Source organism: Rhinoraja longicauda, chromosome 10 (genome assembly GCF_053455715.1).
Source record: "Rhinoraja longicauda isolate Sanriku21f chromosome 10, sRhiLon1.1, whole genome shotgun sequence".
NCBI classification, from domain to species: domain Eukaryota; kingdom Metazoa; phylum Chordata; class Chondrichthyes; order Rajiformes; family Arhynchobatidae; genus Rhinoraja; species Rhinoraja longicauda.
Window position 1 is genome coordinate 6,280,355 of NC_135962.1, and position 17,456 is coordinate 6,297,810.

At 49.0% G+C, this 17,456-nt stretch overlaps 1 protein-coding gene across 2 annotated transcripts in view; it reads right to left on the reverse strand.

The window, feature by feature from the left end:
* plekhd1 (pleckstrin homology domain containing, family D (with coiled-coil domains) member 1) overlaps positions 1-17,456 on the reverse strand; it is a 57,701-nt gene that overhangs the window by 27,676 nt on the left and 12,569 nt on the right. For both annotated transcript variants that reach the window (XM_078407066.1, XM_078407067.1), the window contains exons 3-7: positions 10,200-10,289; positions 5,953-6,029; positions 4,357-4,448; positions 3,085-3,137; positions 2,489-2,583 (exon numbers count right to left, since the gene is read on the reverse strand). In XM_078407066.1, the coding sequence (XP_078263192.1) occupies positions 2,489-2,583; positions 3,085-3,137; positions 4,357-4,448; positions 5,953-6,029; positions 10,200-10,289 (407 nt within the window). The remainder of the gene's footprint in view (positions 1-2,488; positions 2,584-3,084; positions 3,138-4,356; positions 4,449-5,952; positions 6,030-10,199; positions 10,290-17,456) is intronic.

Sequence of the window (17,456 nt, forward strand, 5' to 3'; positions counted from 1 at the left end):
AGGCCCGGACGCTGTAGGCCCGGACACTGTAGGCCCAGTAAGTCCCGACACTGTAGGTCCGGACAGTTTAGGTCCCGACACTCTAGGTTTCCGACATTTTAGCTCCGGACAGTCTAGGTCCGGAGGCCCGGGCGCCGCCCAACGGAGGTTGCATAGCAACCCGCCTCCCGGCCTGGGCGGCCGCCATTGGTGGAGCGGGAGCACGTGGCCGCTGGCTGGGTGAGGTCACGTGGGGCGGCGGCGGTGACGTCACCTTGTCCCGTATTTTGGAGTGAGATAGTTGGCACCCCTAGTTTGCAGTGATAACAGCAATGGCAACTCTGAAAGATATTAATGGACGTACCAGATGTATTTGATTAGACACTATAATGTGTGGAGTGTAGATGTTGTACATTGCAACTTTTGGGGGTGAGTTACCACAGAGGTATGTTTTCAATGGAGGCTTCAAGAAGCCATTCAGTCAATTTAGTTTCAGTTTCAGTTTAGTTTATTGTCACATGCTCTCTGGTTGTGGTAGGATGGATGATTCAGTTGCCTGATAACAGCCGGGAAGACACTGTCCCTGAATCTGGAGGTGTGCGTTTTCACACTTCTATACCTTTTGCCCGATGGGAGAGGGGAGAAGAGGGAGTGGCCAGGGTGCGACTCATCCTTGATTGTGCTGCTGACCTTGCCGAGGCAGCGTGAGGTGTAAATGGAGTCGGTGGAAGGGAGGTTGGGTTTGTGTGATGGTCTGGGCTGCGTCCACAATTCTCTGCAATTTCCTGTGGACCTGGATGGAGCTGTTCCCAAACCAAGCTGTGATGCATCCTGATAAAATGTCAAGACCCTCATCAGCTGAAATCAAAGCTCTTGGCATTAGGGGCAAATTCTTGTTCTCTTTAGATTGTTACACAGTGAAAGGAGCAACTACCTATGCACTGAGATTGGAAAGGTGTTCCACTCAAAACTGTTCCGTGGCCTGATCTGTTCACAATGTTCTTGATTCAAACAGCACAACTGATTAATATATGGAACATAGTACACTGAAGAGCAGCACAAAGGAATAGGCCATTTGCCTCATGATCTATACTTCCATTACATTGGTCAGTGTCAACTAGGCAGCCAACCCCACCATACTCTGCACTCTTTTTCAGCTTTCTCCCCACTTACCCAAGATTCCAGCACCCTGTGTCTTCAGATGGGATTAATGTCAGATTAGTGTAAACTAGATGGGCGTGGACCCATCGGGTCCAAACCTCTCCTGTGGGCACCCCCAGTGTCCGTGGGCGGGCGAGGGGGGGAAGAGGAAAGGGGAGAGGGAGCCACTCATCCCGGCCCTGGGCGGCCATCACAGCGTCCAGGGTGACCCTGTCGACCCGTTGCGTGCAAACCTCTCCTGCAGCGGCAGCTCGACGGCCACGGCCATTGCTTTGAGCGGGAAGAAGCCCCGGTAGACAACCAGCGAGCTTTGAGTGTACGCGTAGGTCCGGCGGCCATCTTACGTAAGTATTAGATCAACGGGCCCCAACTGCGCAGGCTCGGACCCATTGGATTCCCATTGTGACGTCGAACACGGAGGTATTAATGCGCAGGCGCGGCTGACGGGCAGGGCAAGTGGAGAAGGGATTTATTAAAGTCTAAAAAGTGATTTTTAAAGTTTTAAAGAGAATAACTTTTAAAATATAACAACCATTTGAACCGCAGGCCAATGGTGAGTAAGGTAGGCCTAAAATTGTTGCCCTATCGTGTACCGTTTTGGCTGTATATCGGGAACAAATATATCCACAAACCCACAAATATAAGATTATTAAGGGGTTGGACACGTTAGAGGCAGGAAACATGTTCCCAATGTTGGGGGAGTCCAGAACAAGGGGCCACAGTTTAAGAATAAGGGGTAGACCATTTAGAACAGTGATGAGGAAAAGCTTTTTCAGTCAGAGAGTTGTGAATCTGTGGAATTCTCTGCCTCAGAAGGCAGTGGAGGCCAATTCTCTGAATGCATTCAAGGGAGAGCTAGATAGAGCTCTTAAGGATAGCGGAGTCAGGGGGTATGGGGAGAAGGCAGGAACGGGGCACTGATTGAGAATGATCAGCCATGATCACATTGAATGGCTCGATGGGCCGAATGGCCTCCTCCTGCACCTATTGTCTATACAAGATGATAGTTTTAGATAGTCACGGAGCCGAGATCCATCTCACACATAAACAGGCCCTTTGGCCCTGCCCGCCCATACTGACCAAGTGCATATCTGAACTATTTCCATTTGCCTGTGGCATCATAAAACTTCAGCCACTGATGTCTCGTCTAGGGTTAGTCTAGTCTATGTCTAGCCTACAGACAGTGGTGTGGGGTGGTGGGCACAGACTCTTTTGCTTAGCTGGGTGTGGAAGTACCTGTCCCTGACCTAGTGAGTAGTTCTGTGATGTGAAGGTTGAGTATCAGTATCACAATTAGGTGGGCGTGAGACACGCCCAGACCCAAACAACCGGCCCGGCGCAGTTTTACCTCTTTATCTGCTCTTGCTCCAACCGCAAATCTTGCACCATTTCCTCGATCTTGTTTTTCTCCGCCTCAAGAACATGGTTTAGTCGCTGTAGCTCCTGCAATTGAATCAGCATCCATGTAATCGTGTTCGGCCACAATGGAGATGCCCTTCAAAGCAACCTCCTCTCACATTCACAGGCACTTCTGAACTCACTGGGGACCGTCACAAACCGGCCGATCAAAGTGCTCAGCGCTAAAATCTTAAATCTTCAAGACATTGAGGCAATAGAGAATGCTTGTGTCCAACACCGAAACTGGTGATTAGAGGGAAAGACAGAGAGGGAAGGAGGGAGAGAGAGGACAGAATGAGGGAGAGGGAAGAGGGAGAGAGGGAAAGCAGCAAGAGGAAGGAAGGGAGGGAAGGAGGGGGGATGGAAAGAGGGAGTGGGGGAGAAGGGAAGAATGGGGAGAGCGGAGAGGAAGGAGGGAGAGATGAGAGGGGGAGAGTGAGGCAGACAGAAGGAGGGAAGAAGAGAAAGAGGGGAGAAGGGGAAAGAGAGGCAGGGAATAAAAATGAGGGGATTGATTTTGTGATTCTTTGTTCTCGGTGCACTGACCTCTTTCTGCTCTCGTTGCAGACACAGTTCCTCGGTCTCCTCCATCAGCTTGTCTGTAAAGCACATCCACACAGCAGCTGTGAGTTAAATGCTGCCAGTAAGCAGTCCCAGCAATGCCCAGAGTAGGTATCAGTGGGGAACAAGACTACAGAGTGGCGAGTATTAACGTTGGACTGTGTGACCTGTGTTGCATTACTGCAGTTACTGTAATGGATAGGACAGGTTTGGAGGGACATGGACCAAGCGAAGGCATGTGGGACTAGTGTAGCTGGGACATGTTGGCCGGTGTGGGCAAGTTGGGCAGAAGGGCCTGTTTCCACACTGTATATCACTCTATGACTGACCAGGGCATTTTGAACTTTTCAATTTAGTTCAGAAAAATTTGTCAATGGAATATTGGGTGCGGCTGTGGTGTTGTGACGTTGTTGGATTGTCACTAAATGCCCAGTTCAGTTCAGTTTTGTTTATTACAGTCACGTGCACCGAGGTACAGTGAAAAGCTTTTGTTGCGTGCTATCCAGAAAGACAATGCATGATTACAATCGAGCAATTTGCAGTGTATCGATCGGTACATGATCTCGACCCGAAACGTCACCCATTCCTTCTCTCCTGAGATGCTGCCTGACCTGCTGAGTTACTCCAGCATTTTGTGAAATAAAGTCCTTTATCCATAATGGGAATGTCTAGAACTAGAGGCACGGTGGCGCAGCGGTAGAGTTGCTGCCTTACAACGTTTGCAGCGCCGGAGAACCGGGTTCCATCCCGACTACGGGCGCTGTCTGTACGGAGTTTGTACGTTCTCCCCGTGACCGCGTGGGTTTTCTCTGAGATCATCGGTTTCCTCCCACACTCCAAAGACGTGCAGGTATGTAGGTTAATTGGCTGGTGTATGTGTAAATTGTCCCCAGTGTGTGTGTGTGTAGGACAGTGTTAATGTGCGGGGATCGCTGGTCGGTGCGGACTCGTTGGGCCGAAGGGCCTGTTTCGGTGCTGTTTCTCTGAACTATACTAAGCTAAACTAAACTAGAGGGTATAGGTGCAAGGTGAGAGATCGGTTTAGAGGGGATGTGTGGAGAAATTCAGTCACGCAGAGGGTGGTTGGAATCTGGAAAGAAGCGACCGAGAGGATGGTGGAGCGATATTTAAGGGTCTAAACGAACACGCAAAGACCAAGGGCTAAATGTTGGTAAACATGATCAGTGTAGATAAGTATGGTGGTCGGCATGGTCACGATGGGCTGAAGGGCCTGTTTCTGTGCTGAATGACTCTGACCCAAGTACTCTTGCTTCTCCTTGGCCAGCTGCAAGCCCTGGGCTTCCAGGCTTCCGATCATCGCTTCCCCGAGCTGTGCATTCTGCCATGTTCTGTGGAGAGAAGGCGGAGTCGGAGTCAGTGTGAACCTTCTGCCCACTCATTCTATCCCACATCTGGCCTGCTCACCGTCACACACTGCACTGGCCCGCCTGGCACCCATGGCCGACTCAACCATAAATCTATTAAATAATATAATTCGCCAAAGATGACATGATCCCCTTTACAGACTGAGACAGGAGGATGTGTAGCAAGGACGTGCAGGTGCTGGTTTAAATCGAAGCAAGACACAAAATGCTGGAGTAACTCAGCGGGACAGGCAGCATCTCCGGAGAGACGGAATGGGTGACGTTTCGGGCCTGAAGAAGGGCCTCGACCCGAAACATCACCCATTCCTTCGCTCCAGAGATGCTGCCTGTCCCGCTGAGTTGCTCCAGCATTTTGTGTCGATCTGAGACAGGAGAAATTATTAAAGGGATTTAATTGCTTGGAGGAGAAATTAAATGAATACTTTGTGTTTCAGACACAAAAAACCTCTTGGACAACAGACGCAATGAAAGGCTCAGATGATTCAGCAACATTAAAATATTAGCACTGGAGAAATTAGTTGGGTGGAGAGCAATAAAATTCCCTGGGCCAGATGACCTGCACCCTGGGGAACAGACGGAAATGTCTACGGAGATACTGGATACAGTTGTAGCATCCAAACTTCCATGGATGCCAGAATGGCTCCCATGGCAAATGTAACTCTACTGTTTTAGTCTTTCCAAGCTTTTCCACTTGTCACTTTAATTTCACGTTTCATGTATTTTGTGTTTTTAAGACTGTTGGCAGATCAATTTCCCTCCTGGGATAAATAAAGTTATATCGTATCGTATTGTATCGTGTCGTATCGTATTGAGGGAGGAGGGAAGAGGAGAAAAATAGGGAACGAGAAATCATTAGTAGTAACTAGACCAAGTGGACCCGTTGGGCCCAAACCTCTCCTGCATTGGTGCAGCACCCTCTCCTCCCCCCCTCCCCTCCCATCCCCCCGTACCCCCCTCACTCCCCCTCCCTCCCTTCCCCCCCACTCCATCCCCCTCAACCCCCCTTATCCTCCCCAGGGGATAGATTTAAACTTTAAAATGTGAATAACTTAAAAAATATACACCGATTTCAATGAAACTTCTTCCATTAGCACCAAAGGGACGACGGTGAGTAAGGTGGGCCTAAAATTGTCGCGCTATCGTGAACCGTTTTGGCTGTAGTTCAGGAACAAACAAACAAACAAACAAACAAACGAGAGTTTTAGTGTATAAGATGAACAAGCTGGAATCAAATAATAATGGATCGGGCAGAATTGGCTTCTGTAAAATTGCCTCTAATGTGTAATGAATGGATTCGAAAGTTCAATGGTCGGTGTGGACTTGGTGGGCTGAAGGGCCTGTTTCCATGCTGTATCTCCAAACTAAACTAAACTAAACCCGGCTGCAAAGTGTCACTTGTTTAAATATATTTAGCTGGCCCATTTCACCAGCCTGTCCAATACATCATCAGATCTTTCTGTGTACTTACACCTTCCCGGATTCCTGCAGCATTTGCAGCCAGTGCTGCTGATCGAATTCAGTCTCCGCTGCGAGTAAAATGTTCCCCTGAGAAGGAAGGACAGAGTTTGCATTAATAATACACTCTTATTACCAGGTCATGCTGAAAACAACAAGCTCAGCTCCACGTCTGAGAATCAGAGAGCTGGTGAAATGGATAAATTGGACAGAGAAGTAGTTTGATTCATTCAAATAAAGAGGTTAGGAAGGACCAGGGTGACAAATGTAGGCCGTCTGAGGCGAGAGATAGTTCTCCAAAGAACAGGCCACTTGCCCACGAGAGGGAACCTGTCTTGCAGGTGCAAGGACCACCTCAGCAAATAAGACCACCTACTACTGTTGTCAGGGCATGGCACCATTTACTGCACTAGATACGAGTTAATGCAAGGAGATGACAAAACAGTCCCCAGATTTTCTTCCATCCTGGCCTAGGTATCTCTGCAACATCTCATTGAAACTTACTGAATAGTGAAAGGCCTGTATAGAGTGGGCGTGCTGAGGATGTTTCCACTAGTGGGAGAGTCCAGGACCAGAGGTTGCAGCCTCAGAATTAAGGGATGTTCCTTTAGGATGGAGATGAGGAGGAATTTGTTTAGCACAGGGTGATGAATCTGTGGAATTCTTTGCCACAGGAGGCTGTGGAGGCCAAGTCAATGGATATCTTTAAGGCAGAGATAGATTTTTGATTAGTACGAGTGTCAGGGGTTATGGGGAGAAGGCAGGAGAATGGGGTTAAGAGGGAAAGGTAAATCAGCCATGATTGAGTGGTGGAGTAGACTTGATGGGCCGAATGACCTAATTCTGCTCCTAATCACTTATAAACTTATGAACATGAACCTTATTCCTGCACTAGGCCTGAGGGGCTGTTGTTTTATATGAACATTTGTTTCCCTCCACACTGGTCGCCCCAACACCTTTGTGCGCTCGGACATCCATTAATCAGCTTCAATCCCATCTTTATGTTCTCGCCAGTGTCCGGATTAAACTGAAGGAGCAGGATTGCTGGGGACCTGAACTGGGGTTAGGAGGGAGAGATAGATCAGCCATGATTGAATGGCGGAATAGACCCGATGGGCCGAATGGCCCAATTCTGCTCCTATTCCTTATGACCCTATAACTTCACTTCCCTGTGAACAAAAGAGGACTTAGGTTTCAGGTGAAGGGGAAAAGATTTAATAGGAATCCGAGTATAACATTTTCACACAAAGGGTGGTGGGTGTATGGAACGAGCTGCCAGAGGATGTAGTTGAGGCTAGGACTATCCCAACATTTAAGAAACCGTTAGACGGGTACATGGATAGGACAGGTTTGGAGGGATATGGACCAAACGCAGGCAGGTGGGACTAGTGTAGCTGGGACATGTTGGGCGGTGTGGGCAAGCTGGGCCGAAGGGCTCTGTTTCCACACTGTATCACTCTATGAGTTGCAATATTTCCTCAACACTAACAACTAATCTCAGTTAAATACATTTTCAGATTTCCAACATCTGCAGTTTGATTTTTGATTTTTACCAACATTGATAATTGGTGTGCAGCATCCACAGGTTTGTGGGATAGAGTTCCCCTCTCTCTCTCTCTCTGAATGAGGGAGCATCTCCTGACATCAGCCCTGTGTGGCAAGACTGGAACATTAAAGTCCTACTCCCCCATTGCAGAAAACAGCTCCTCTGTTCAGTTTAGTTTATTGTCACGTGTACCGAGGTACAGTGAGAAGATTTTGTTGCCTGCTATCCAGTCAGCGGAAAGACAATACATGGTTATAATCGAGCCATTTACAGTGTACAGATAAGGGAATAACGTTTAGTGCAATGCAAAGCCGGCAAAGTCCGATCAAAGATAGTCCGAGGGTCACCAATGAGGTAGATAGTAGTTCAGCACTGCTCTCTGGTTGTGGTAGGATGATTCAGTTGCCTGATAACAGCTGGGAAGAAACCGTCCCTGAATCTGGAGGTGTGCGTTTTCACACTTCTGTACCTTTTGCCTGATGGGAGAGGGGAGAAGAGGGAGTGGCCAGGGTGCGACTTGTCCTTGATTATGCTGCTGGCAGCGTGAGGTATAAATGGAGTCGATGGAAGGGAGGTTGGTTTGTGTGATGGTCCGGGCTGCATTAACCATGAAGATCAACCTCATCAAAACTGTTCTTTACAAACGGATCACTCATAATCATTAAGGGAACCCAAGCAACCTGCCCACGTCAATGAATCCCCTTTAACTCCAACTAGACCAAGTGGATCCGTTGGGCCCAAACCTCTCCTGCATTGGTGCAGCACCCTCCCCCCTCTCCCCGTCCTCTCTTAAGCTCTTAAGGATAGCGGAGTGAGGGGGTATGGGGAGAAAGCAGGAACGGGGTACTGATTGATAGTGATCAGCCATGATCGCATTGAATGGCGGTGCTGGCTCGAAGGGCTGAATGGCCTACTCCTGCACCTATTGTCTATTGTCTATTGTCTCTCCGCCCTCCCTCCCTCCTCCCTTCCCCCTCCCCCCAACCCCCCAACTCCCTTCCCCCCAACCCCCCTTCCTCTCCCCTCCCCCTCCCCTCCCTCCCTCCTCCCCTCCCCCCAACCCCCTCCCCCCCCCTCTCTCCTTCCCTCCCGAGGAGATAGATTTTAACTTTAAAATGTGAATAACTTTTAAAATATAACACCGATTTCAATGAAACTACTTGCATTATCACTAAAGTGACAATGGTGAGTAAGGTGGGCCTAAAATTGTCGTGCTATCGTGTACCGTTTTGGCTGAAGTTCAGTCACAAACAAACAAACAAACAAACATAGATGTCATTCTGGAGAATTTCCGTTCACATCTTCCAAGAAAAAGAATTCTTCCCTGAGGTGTGCTGGGATTCTGTTTGGGAACGCGGTGTTGCTGGCTGGCAAGGGGTGCACAATTATGGGGTGAGAGGGTGTGACAGGCAGCAGAGAGTGGAGCATTCAAAACCCCCAGCCAGGTGGACAATGCCAAGAGACTATTGAAAGAATTCACTCAAGTTAATTAATTGGCTGGTATCCATTTATTGATTGCTGGTGCAATTAAATTAATATTTAGCCCAAGTTAATTTGCTCAGTGTTTCTGCCCATGCTAGAACTGACTTCCCACGCAGTACAATTTAATGATTGGATTGCCTTCACCGCATTGCCTGTGCTGGGGTGCATTAAACTGGGCAGTCACATTCTGAAGAAGGGTCTCAACCTGAAACGTCACCCATTCCCTCTCTCCAGAGATGCGGCCTGGCCCGCTGAGTTACTCCAGCATTTTGTATCTCTCTTCAATCAGTGGAAGTGGACCTCGTTCTAACAGTCTTGTTTAAACTGCGATGGTGCAGGGATTGTGGACACTGCAGTATCGGCCTCAGTCAGGGGCTGGGTCCAACAGCGCTCTGATCCAACATCTCCAACGCCCGTCACCCACTCCCAGAGTCTCCAACAGCCACCCACTCCCAGGGTCTCTGATACCCCTCCTTCGCTCCCTGGTCTCTCGGATTCCCCTCCCTCCCGCCCGCTCCAGAGCTCTGGGCCACCTCCCTCAATACCTGGCGTCACTGAACTCTCTCCCTCCCACTCCCAGTGTCTCTGACCACTCCCAGCCATTACTGGGGGCTCCCATACCCTTCCTCCACCCCCCCCCCCCTGTCCCACCCTGGGATCTCTCAGTGCCCTTCCTGACCATTCCTAGGATCGTCTCCTCCTTGTCCCACTGAGTTACTCCAGCTTTTTGTGCCTATCGTCATGGTAGAAGGAGAAGGCACCAGGTAAAAGTAGACTTCCATACCTGCCCTTGCTTGCCCGTTTCAACTTTAAAACCACTGTCCCCTAAATTTAGATTTAGATTTAGAGATACAGCGCAGAAACAGGCCCTTCGGCCCACTGGGTCCGCGCCGCCCAGCGATCTCCGCACCCACTAGGGACAATCTATCCTACACCCACTACAGACAATTTTTTACATTTGCCCAGCCAATTAACCTACAAACCTGTACGTCTTTGGAGTGTGGGAGGAAACCGAAGATCTCGGAGAAAACCCACGCAGGTCACGGGGAGAACGTACAAACTCCGTACAGACGGCGCCCGTAGTCAGGATCGAACCTGAGTCTCCGGCGCTGCATTCGCTGTAAGGCAGCAACTCTACCGCTGCGCCACCGTGCCTCAGAGCCTCAGTGAGACTCTTCCGCACCCCAGTGCAGACCCAAGCACCATTTCCCCAACCACAGCCCTGGGCTTACGTGGAAATCATCGTGCGAAATCTTCATCACAAAGGGCATGTTGGGCTCCTCCTTGGCCTCCACGATGCATCCGCCCAGCGGAATCACCCCCTGCAAAACAACGGCGCAGAATGAGCCTGGAGAAGGGTCTCCAACCGAAAACATCACCTGTTCCTTCTCCCCAGAGATGCCGCCCAGCATTTTGCGTCACAGAACGAGCCCTTGGGTCACGTATCACGGACACGGGCCAACCGCGGCAGATTCACGGGATGTCCAAGTTCAACGTTAGTCACACGCTGGGCCAAGACCACCAGCTGGCCTGGGGTCTGTGTAAATCAGAGGCCGTTGGCTCAATTCCCTGCACCGCCTGTGTGTGGCTTCAAATTTGCACTGACCTACAGTGTGCAGAAGCAAAGTTACAAGCAGGGACTCAGCAAAAGACTAACAAGCTCGTAATAATGGAGAAGATGAGAAGGATGAGAGGAGATCTTATCGAAACGTATAAGATTATTAAGGGGTTGGACACGTTAGAGGCAGGAAACATGTTCCCAATGTTGGGGGAGTCCAGAACAAGGGGCCACAGTTTAAGAATAAGGGGTAGGCCATTTAGAACGGAGATGAGGAAAAACTTTTTCAGTCAGAGAGTTGTGAATCTGTGGAATTCTCTGCCTCAGAAGGCAATGGAGGCCAATTCTCTGAATGCATTCAAGAGAGAGCTAGATAGAGCTCTTAAGGATAGCGGAGTCAGGGGGTATGGGGAGAAGGCAGGAACGGGGTACTGATTGAGAATGATCAGCCATGATCACATTGAATGGCGGTGCTGGCTCGAAGGGCCGAATGGCCTCCTCCTGCACCTATTGTTTATTGTCTAAGATTCATTTTGAGAGAAGACGTGCGCGATATCAAAAGAAATAGTAAAAGCTTCCACAGATATATAAATAAGTCAGCTAAAAAAAGTGCGTGACCTCCAGAAAACGAGGCTGGGAAATTAATCGAAAAATGACAGATAGGTTAAATCATTTTTATTGCATCAGCCGCTGCGCTGAATCACTAAAACTAAAAACTCACACCATAACCAAAAGTGAAACTAAAACTACTTATCCATCAGGGAAATGATGGGCTACCTTCAAATAATAGGCGGGAACTTAAAAATATTCCAATCACAAGGAGGAAGGTATTGGGGAAACACGATAAGGGTAAGGGTGGACAAAATCACCCAGATAGACAATAGACAATAGGTGCAGGAGTGGGCCATTCGGCCCGTCGAGCCAGCACCGCCATTCAATGTGATCATGGCTGATCATTCTCAATCATTACCCCGTTCCTGCTTTCTCCCCATACCCCCTGACTCTGCTATCCTTAAGAGCTCTATCAAGCTCTCTCTTGAATGTATTCAGAGAATTGGCCTCCACTGCCCTCTGAGGCAGATCTGATAACTTGCACCCCGTGGGTTCAAAGGAAGTGGTTACACTGAGAGCAGGCCCGTGGGGTGGAATAGAAACATAGAAAATAGGTGCAGGAGTAGGCCATTCGGCCCTTCGAGCCAGCACCGCCGTTCATTGTGATCGTCCACAATCAATAACCCGTGCCTGCCTTCTCCCCATATCCCTTGATTCCACTAGCCCCCAGAGCTCTATCTAACTCTCTCTTAAATCCATCCAGTGATTTGGCCTCCACTGCCCTCTGTGGCAGAGAATTCCACAAATTCACAACTCTCTGGGTGAAAAAGTTCCTTCTCACCTCAGTTTTAAATGGCCTCCCCTTTATTCTAAGACTGTGGCCCCTGGTTCTGGACTCGCCCAACACTGGGAACATTTTTCCTGCATCTAGCTTGTCCAGTCCTTTTATAATTTTATATCTTTCTATAAGATCCCCTCTCATCCTCCGGAATGTTTCAGAACTCACTAAATTCCAGGAGGGTACAAGACCGTCGGAAAACAGTCACTGAGACTTCCTTGCTTAATGAATGAGGAAGACCGGGAACTGTCAGCTGGTTAGTTTACATCTTTTTTTGGAAAGATGCAAGAGTACCTCTAGGTATTCCCTCATCAAAACATCCTGCCAAATTGGTTAAAAAGGTTTTTGCAGCAAAATAGGCCCTTCGGCCCGACTCATCTATGCCAACACACTTATCAAACTGAGCTAGTCCCACTCACCTGCACCTAGCCCAGACCCCTACAAACGTGCAGCGTAGGTTTACTAGGTTAATTCCCGGAATGGCGGGACTATCATATGTTGAAAGACTGGAGCGACTAGGCTTGTATACACTGGAATTTAGAAGGATGAGAGGAGATCTTATCGAAATGTATAAGATTATTAAGGAGTTGGACACGTTAGAGGCAGGAAACATGTTCCCAATGTTGGGGGAGTCCAGAACAAGGGGCCACAGTTTAAGAATAAGGGGTAGGCCATTTAGAACTGAGATGAGGAAAAACCTTTTCAGTCAGAGAGTTGTGAATCTGTGGAATTCTCTGCCTCAGAAGGCGGTGGAGGCCAATTCTCTGAATGCATTCAAGAGATAGCTAGATAGAGCTCTTAAGGATAGCGGAGTCAGGGGGTATGGGGAGAGGGCAGGAATGGGGTACTGATTGAGAATGATCAGCCATGATCACATTGAATGGCGGTGCTGGCTCGAAGGGCCGAATGGCCTCCTCCTGCACCTATTATCTATTGTCTATAAACCTTCCTTGCCTATCGATGTACCTGTCCATGTGTCTTTAAAATGTTGTAATCATGCACAGCTCTGCCACCACCTCCAGCAGCTCGTTCTGTGTATACACCACCCTCTGTGTGAAAAAGCCACCCTTTGTGTCCATCTTCACTCTTTCCTTTCTGTCCCTTTAAATCTAAGCCTTCTATTGCTGCCCGTGACAAATTCCCACTGATTTGGCTCAATGAATCAGTCTTCCTCCAGCTGATGATGAATCCTGTCCCGGATCAATGTTTCGGAAAGCTTTCCCAACATGGAGTTGCGGAATTATCCTTGCTCCCTTTTTTAAACAAGGGAGTGACATTTGTCACTCTGCAGTCCTCCCACATCACCGCCCGATCAACAGGGCAGTGAAAGATTATCATCAGTCCCCAATGACCTCCTCCTTCTCTCTAATACCATCATACCATCAATTTTTGATGTGTCGGATCTCACCAATCCCCTCCTTGAGTGGTCCTTGTAGCACCCTCTTCCCTGGTGAAGATATGTCATAAAGTCATAAGTGATAGGAGCAGAATTAGGCCATTCAGCCCATCAAGTCTACTCCGCCATTCAATCATGGCTGATCTATCTCTCCCTCCTAACCCCATTCTCCTGCCTTCTCCCCATAACCCCTGACACCCGTACTAGTCAAGAATCTATCTGCCTTAAAAATATCCATTGACTTGGCCTCCACAGCCTTCTGCAGAATTCCACAGATTCGCCACCCTTTGACGAAAGAATCTCCTTCCTAAAGGAACATCCTTAAATTCTGAGGCTATGACCTCCTGTTCTAGGCTCTCCCACTAGTGGAAACATCCTCTGCACATCCACTCTATCCAAGCCTTTCACTATTCGGTAGGTTTCAATGAGATCCCTCCTCGCCCTTCTAAACTCCAGCGAGTACAGGTCCAGTGCCGTCAAACGCTCATCATATGTTGACCCACTCATTCCCAGGATCATTCTTGTAAACCTCCTCTGGACCCTCTCCAGGGCCAGCACATCCTTCCACAGATATGGTGCCCAAAATTGCTGACTGTACTCCAAACGCAAGCTACTCAGCAGTGCTTAGCAGTGTGCTGAACACTCTGGTGTAAGTTCTCATTGTGACCTTAATGGACCTCACTCCTCCTTTTCCACCAGTGAGTCATCAGCAAACCAGGTAGTCCACACACCTGCAAGCAGCAAGACCCGGACACCACTTAGATGTGGGGTAATGTGTCGCGCCCTGGCCCCTCCCTCTTCTCCCCTCTCCCATCAGGCAAAAGGTACAGAAGTGTGAAAACGCACACCTCCAGATTCAGGGACAGTTTCTTCCCAGCTGTGATCAGGCAACTGAATCATCCCACCACAACCAGAGAGCAGTGCTGAACTACTATCTACCTCATTGGTGACCCTCGGACTATCTTTGATCGAACTCTGCTGGCTTTACCTTGTACTAAACGTTATTCCCTTCATCACGTGTACAAAATCATGAGAGGAATAGATCGGGTAGATGCACAGAGTCTCTTGCCCAGAGCAGGGGAATCGAGGACCAGAAGACACAGGTTTAAGGTGAAGGGGAAAAGATTTAATAAGAATCTGAGAGGTAACTTTTTCACACAGAGGGTTGTGGGTGTATGGAACAAGCTGCCAGAGGAGGTAGTTGAGGCTGGGACTATCCCAACGTTTAAGAAACAGTTAGACAGGTACATGGATAGGACAGGTTTGGAGGGAGATGGACCAAACCCGGGCAGGTGGGACTAGTGTAGCTGGGACATGTTGGTCGGTGTGGGAAAGTTGGGCCCAAGGGCCTGTTTCCACACTGTATCACTCCATGACTCTATGACTCTATGTATCTGTACACCGTGAATGGCTTGATTGTAATCATGTATTGTCTTTCCACTGACTGGTCAGCACGCAACAAAAGCTTTTCACTGTACCTCGGTACACGTGACTATAAACTAAACTGATGACGGTTCAAACTGATGATGGTACATCAGTGACTGACCATGACCACCTCCGATACGAGTGCAATCACCCACCCTTATCATTCAAGGGCATTTGTCAAATACCCTACTATCAACATCCTGATGATCACCATTGACCAGAAACCTAACTGGACCATCTAGAGAATCGGTCTGAGGAAGGGTCTCGACCCGAAACGTCACCCATTCCTTCACTCTGGAGATGCTGCCTGTCCCGCTGAGTTACTCCAGCATTTTGTGTCTATCTTCGGTGTAAACCATCACCTGCAGTTCCTTCCCCCACATCTCCAGAAGCATCTTGGCTACAAGCGCAGGAGTGTGATAGAACTGCCTCCACTTGCCTCCACCTGCATGATGTTGCACAGTATGCAGGACAAAGCAACTGCTCAGTTGGCTGCCCATCCTCTCCCCCTCCCCCCCACCCCCCCGAAACATTTACACCCTCCAGCAATGGTACACAAAGGCTGCCTGCATGTGGACATTTTAGTTTAGTTTAGTTTAGAGATAATAGCGTGGAAACGGGCCCTCTGACCCACTGAGTCCGTGCCGACCAGCGATCCCTGCACATTATCACTATCCTACACACTCCAGGGATCATTTATAACTTTACCAAGCCAATCAGGCTACAAAGCTCTGTCCCTCCCGTCCCCTCCTCCTTCCCAGTTCTCCCTCTATCTTCCTGTCTCCACCTATATCGGGTCTCGACCCGAAACGTCACCCATTCCTTCTCTCCCAGAGATGCTGCCTGACCTGCTGAGTTACTCCAGCATTTTGTGAATAAATCCACCTATATCCTTCCTTTGTCCCGCCCCCCCCTGACATCAGTCTGAAGAAGGGTCTCGACCCGAAACGTCACCCATTCCTTCTCTCCCAGAGATGCTGCCTGACCTGCTGAGTTACTCCAGCATTTTGTGAATAAATACCTTCGATTTGTACCAGCATCTGCAGTTATCTTCTTATACTACAAAGCTGTACATCTTTGCAGTGCGGGAGGAAACCTTGAGCACCCGGGAAAAACTCACACAGTCACGGGGAGAACGTACAAACTCCGTACAGACAGCCATCGTGGTCAGGATTGAACCTGGGTCTCTGGCGCTGTAAGGCAGCAACTCTCCCACTCCACCGCCCAGTTTACAAAATGCACGGCGGTTGCTCACCCAGGCCATGCTGACAGTGCCTCCTAAACCCTTCACCTCCACCAGAGAGGAAGGCAAGGGCAATAGACAATAGACAATAGGTGCAGGAGGAGGCCATTCGGCCTTCTCCCCATACCCCCTGACTCCGCTATCCTTAAGAGCTCTATCTAGCTCTCCCTTGAATGCATTCAGAGAATTGGCAGAGAATTCCGCAGATTCACAACTCTCTGACTGAAAAAGTTTTTCCTCATCTCCGTTCTAAATGGCCTACCCCTTATTCTTAAACTGTGGCCCCTTGTTCTGGACTCCCCCAACATTGGGAACATGTTTCCTGCCTCTAACGTGTCCAACCCTTAATAATCTTATACGTTTCGTTAAGATCCCCTCTCATCCTTCTAAATTCCAGTGTATACAAGCCTAGTCGCTCCAGTCTTTCAAAATATGACAGCCCCGCCATTCCGGGAATTAACCTAGTGAACCGACGCTGCACGCCCTCAATAGCAAGAATATCCCTCCTCAAATTTGGAGACCAAAACTGCACACAGTACTCCAGGTGCAGTCTCACTAGGGCCCTGTACAACTGCAGAAGGACCTCTTTGCTCCTATACTCAACTCCTCTTGTTATGAAGGCCAACATTCCATTGGCTTTCTTCACTGCCTGCTGTACCTGCATGCTTCCTTTCAGTGACTGATGCACTAGGACACCCAGATCTCCTTGTACGTCCCCTGTTCCTAACTTGACACCATTCAGATAATACTCTGCCTTCCTATTCTTACCACCAAAGTGGATAACCTCACACTTATCCACATTAAACTGCATCTGCCATGCATCCGCCCACTCACACAACCTGTCCAAGTCACCCTGCAACCTCATAGCATCTTCCTCACAGTTCACACTGCCACCCAGCTTTGTATCAACTGCAAATTTGCTAATGGGCAGCAGATACAGGGCGACACCACCATTTACAGATTCCCCTACCAAGTCAGACCCCAGCCCAAGTAGGAGATATGATGCCGCCCATTCCTTCTCTCCAGAGAGGCTGCCTGTCCCGCCGAGTTCCTCCAGCTTTTTGTGTCTATCTGCACAATGTAGTTCTCAGCATTGTAATGCATCAGTCCCATAGAAAGCATACTGTTGGGCTTGGTTTGGGAACATCTCTGCCCAAGACCACAAGAAATTGCAGACTAGTAGTAGATGTAGCCCAGTCCACCACACAGACCATACTTCTCATCATTGAGTCCATCTACACTACACTCTCCCTCGAAAAAGCAGCCGACATAATCAAGGGCTATTCCTATCACCCACAACCCTGCCCCGGCACCAGAGGTGGGGCAAGCAGGCTCTGCAGATGGAACAGACCATTCAGGTCATAAGGTCATAAGTGATAGAAGCAGGTCTATTCCGCCGTTCAGTCATGGCTGATCGATCGCTCCCTCCTAACCCCATTCTCCTGCCTGCTCCCCATAACCCCTGACACCCATACGA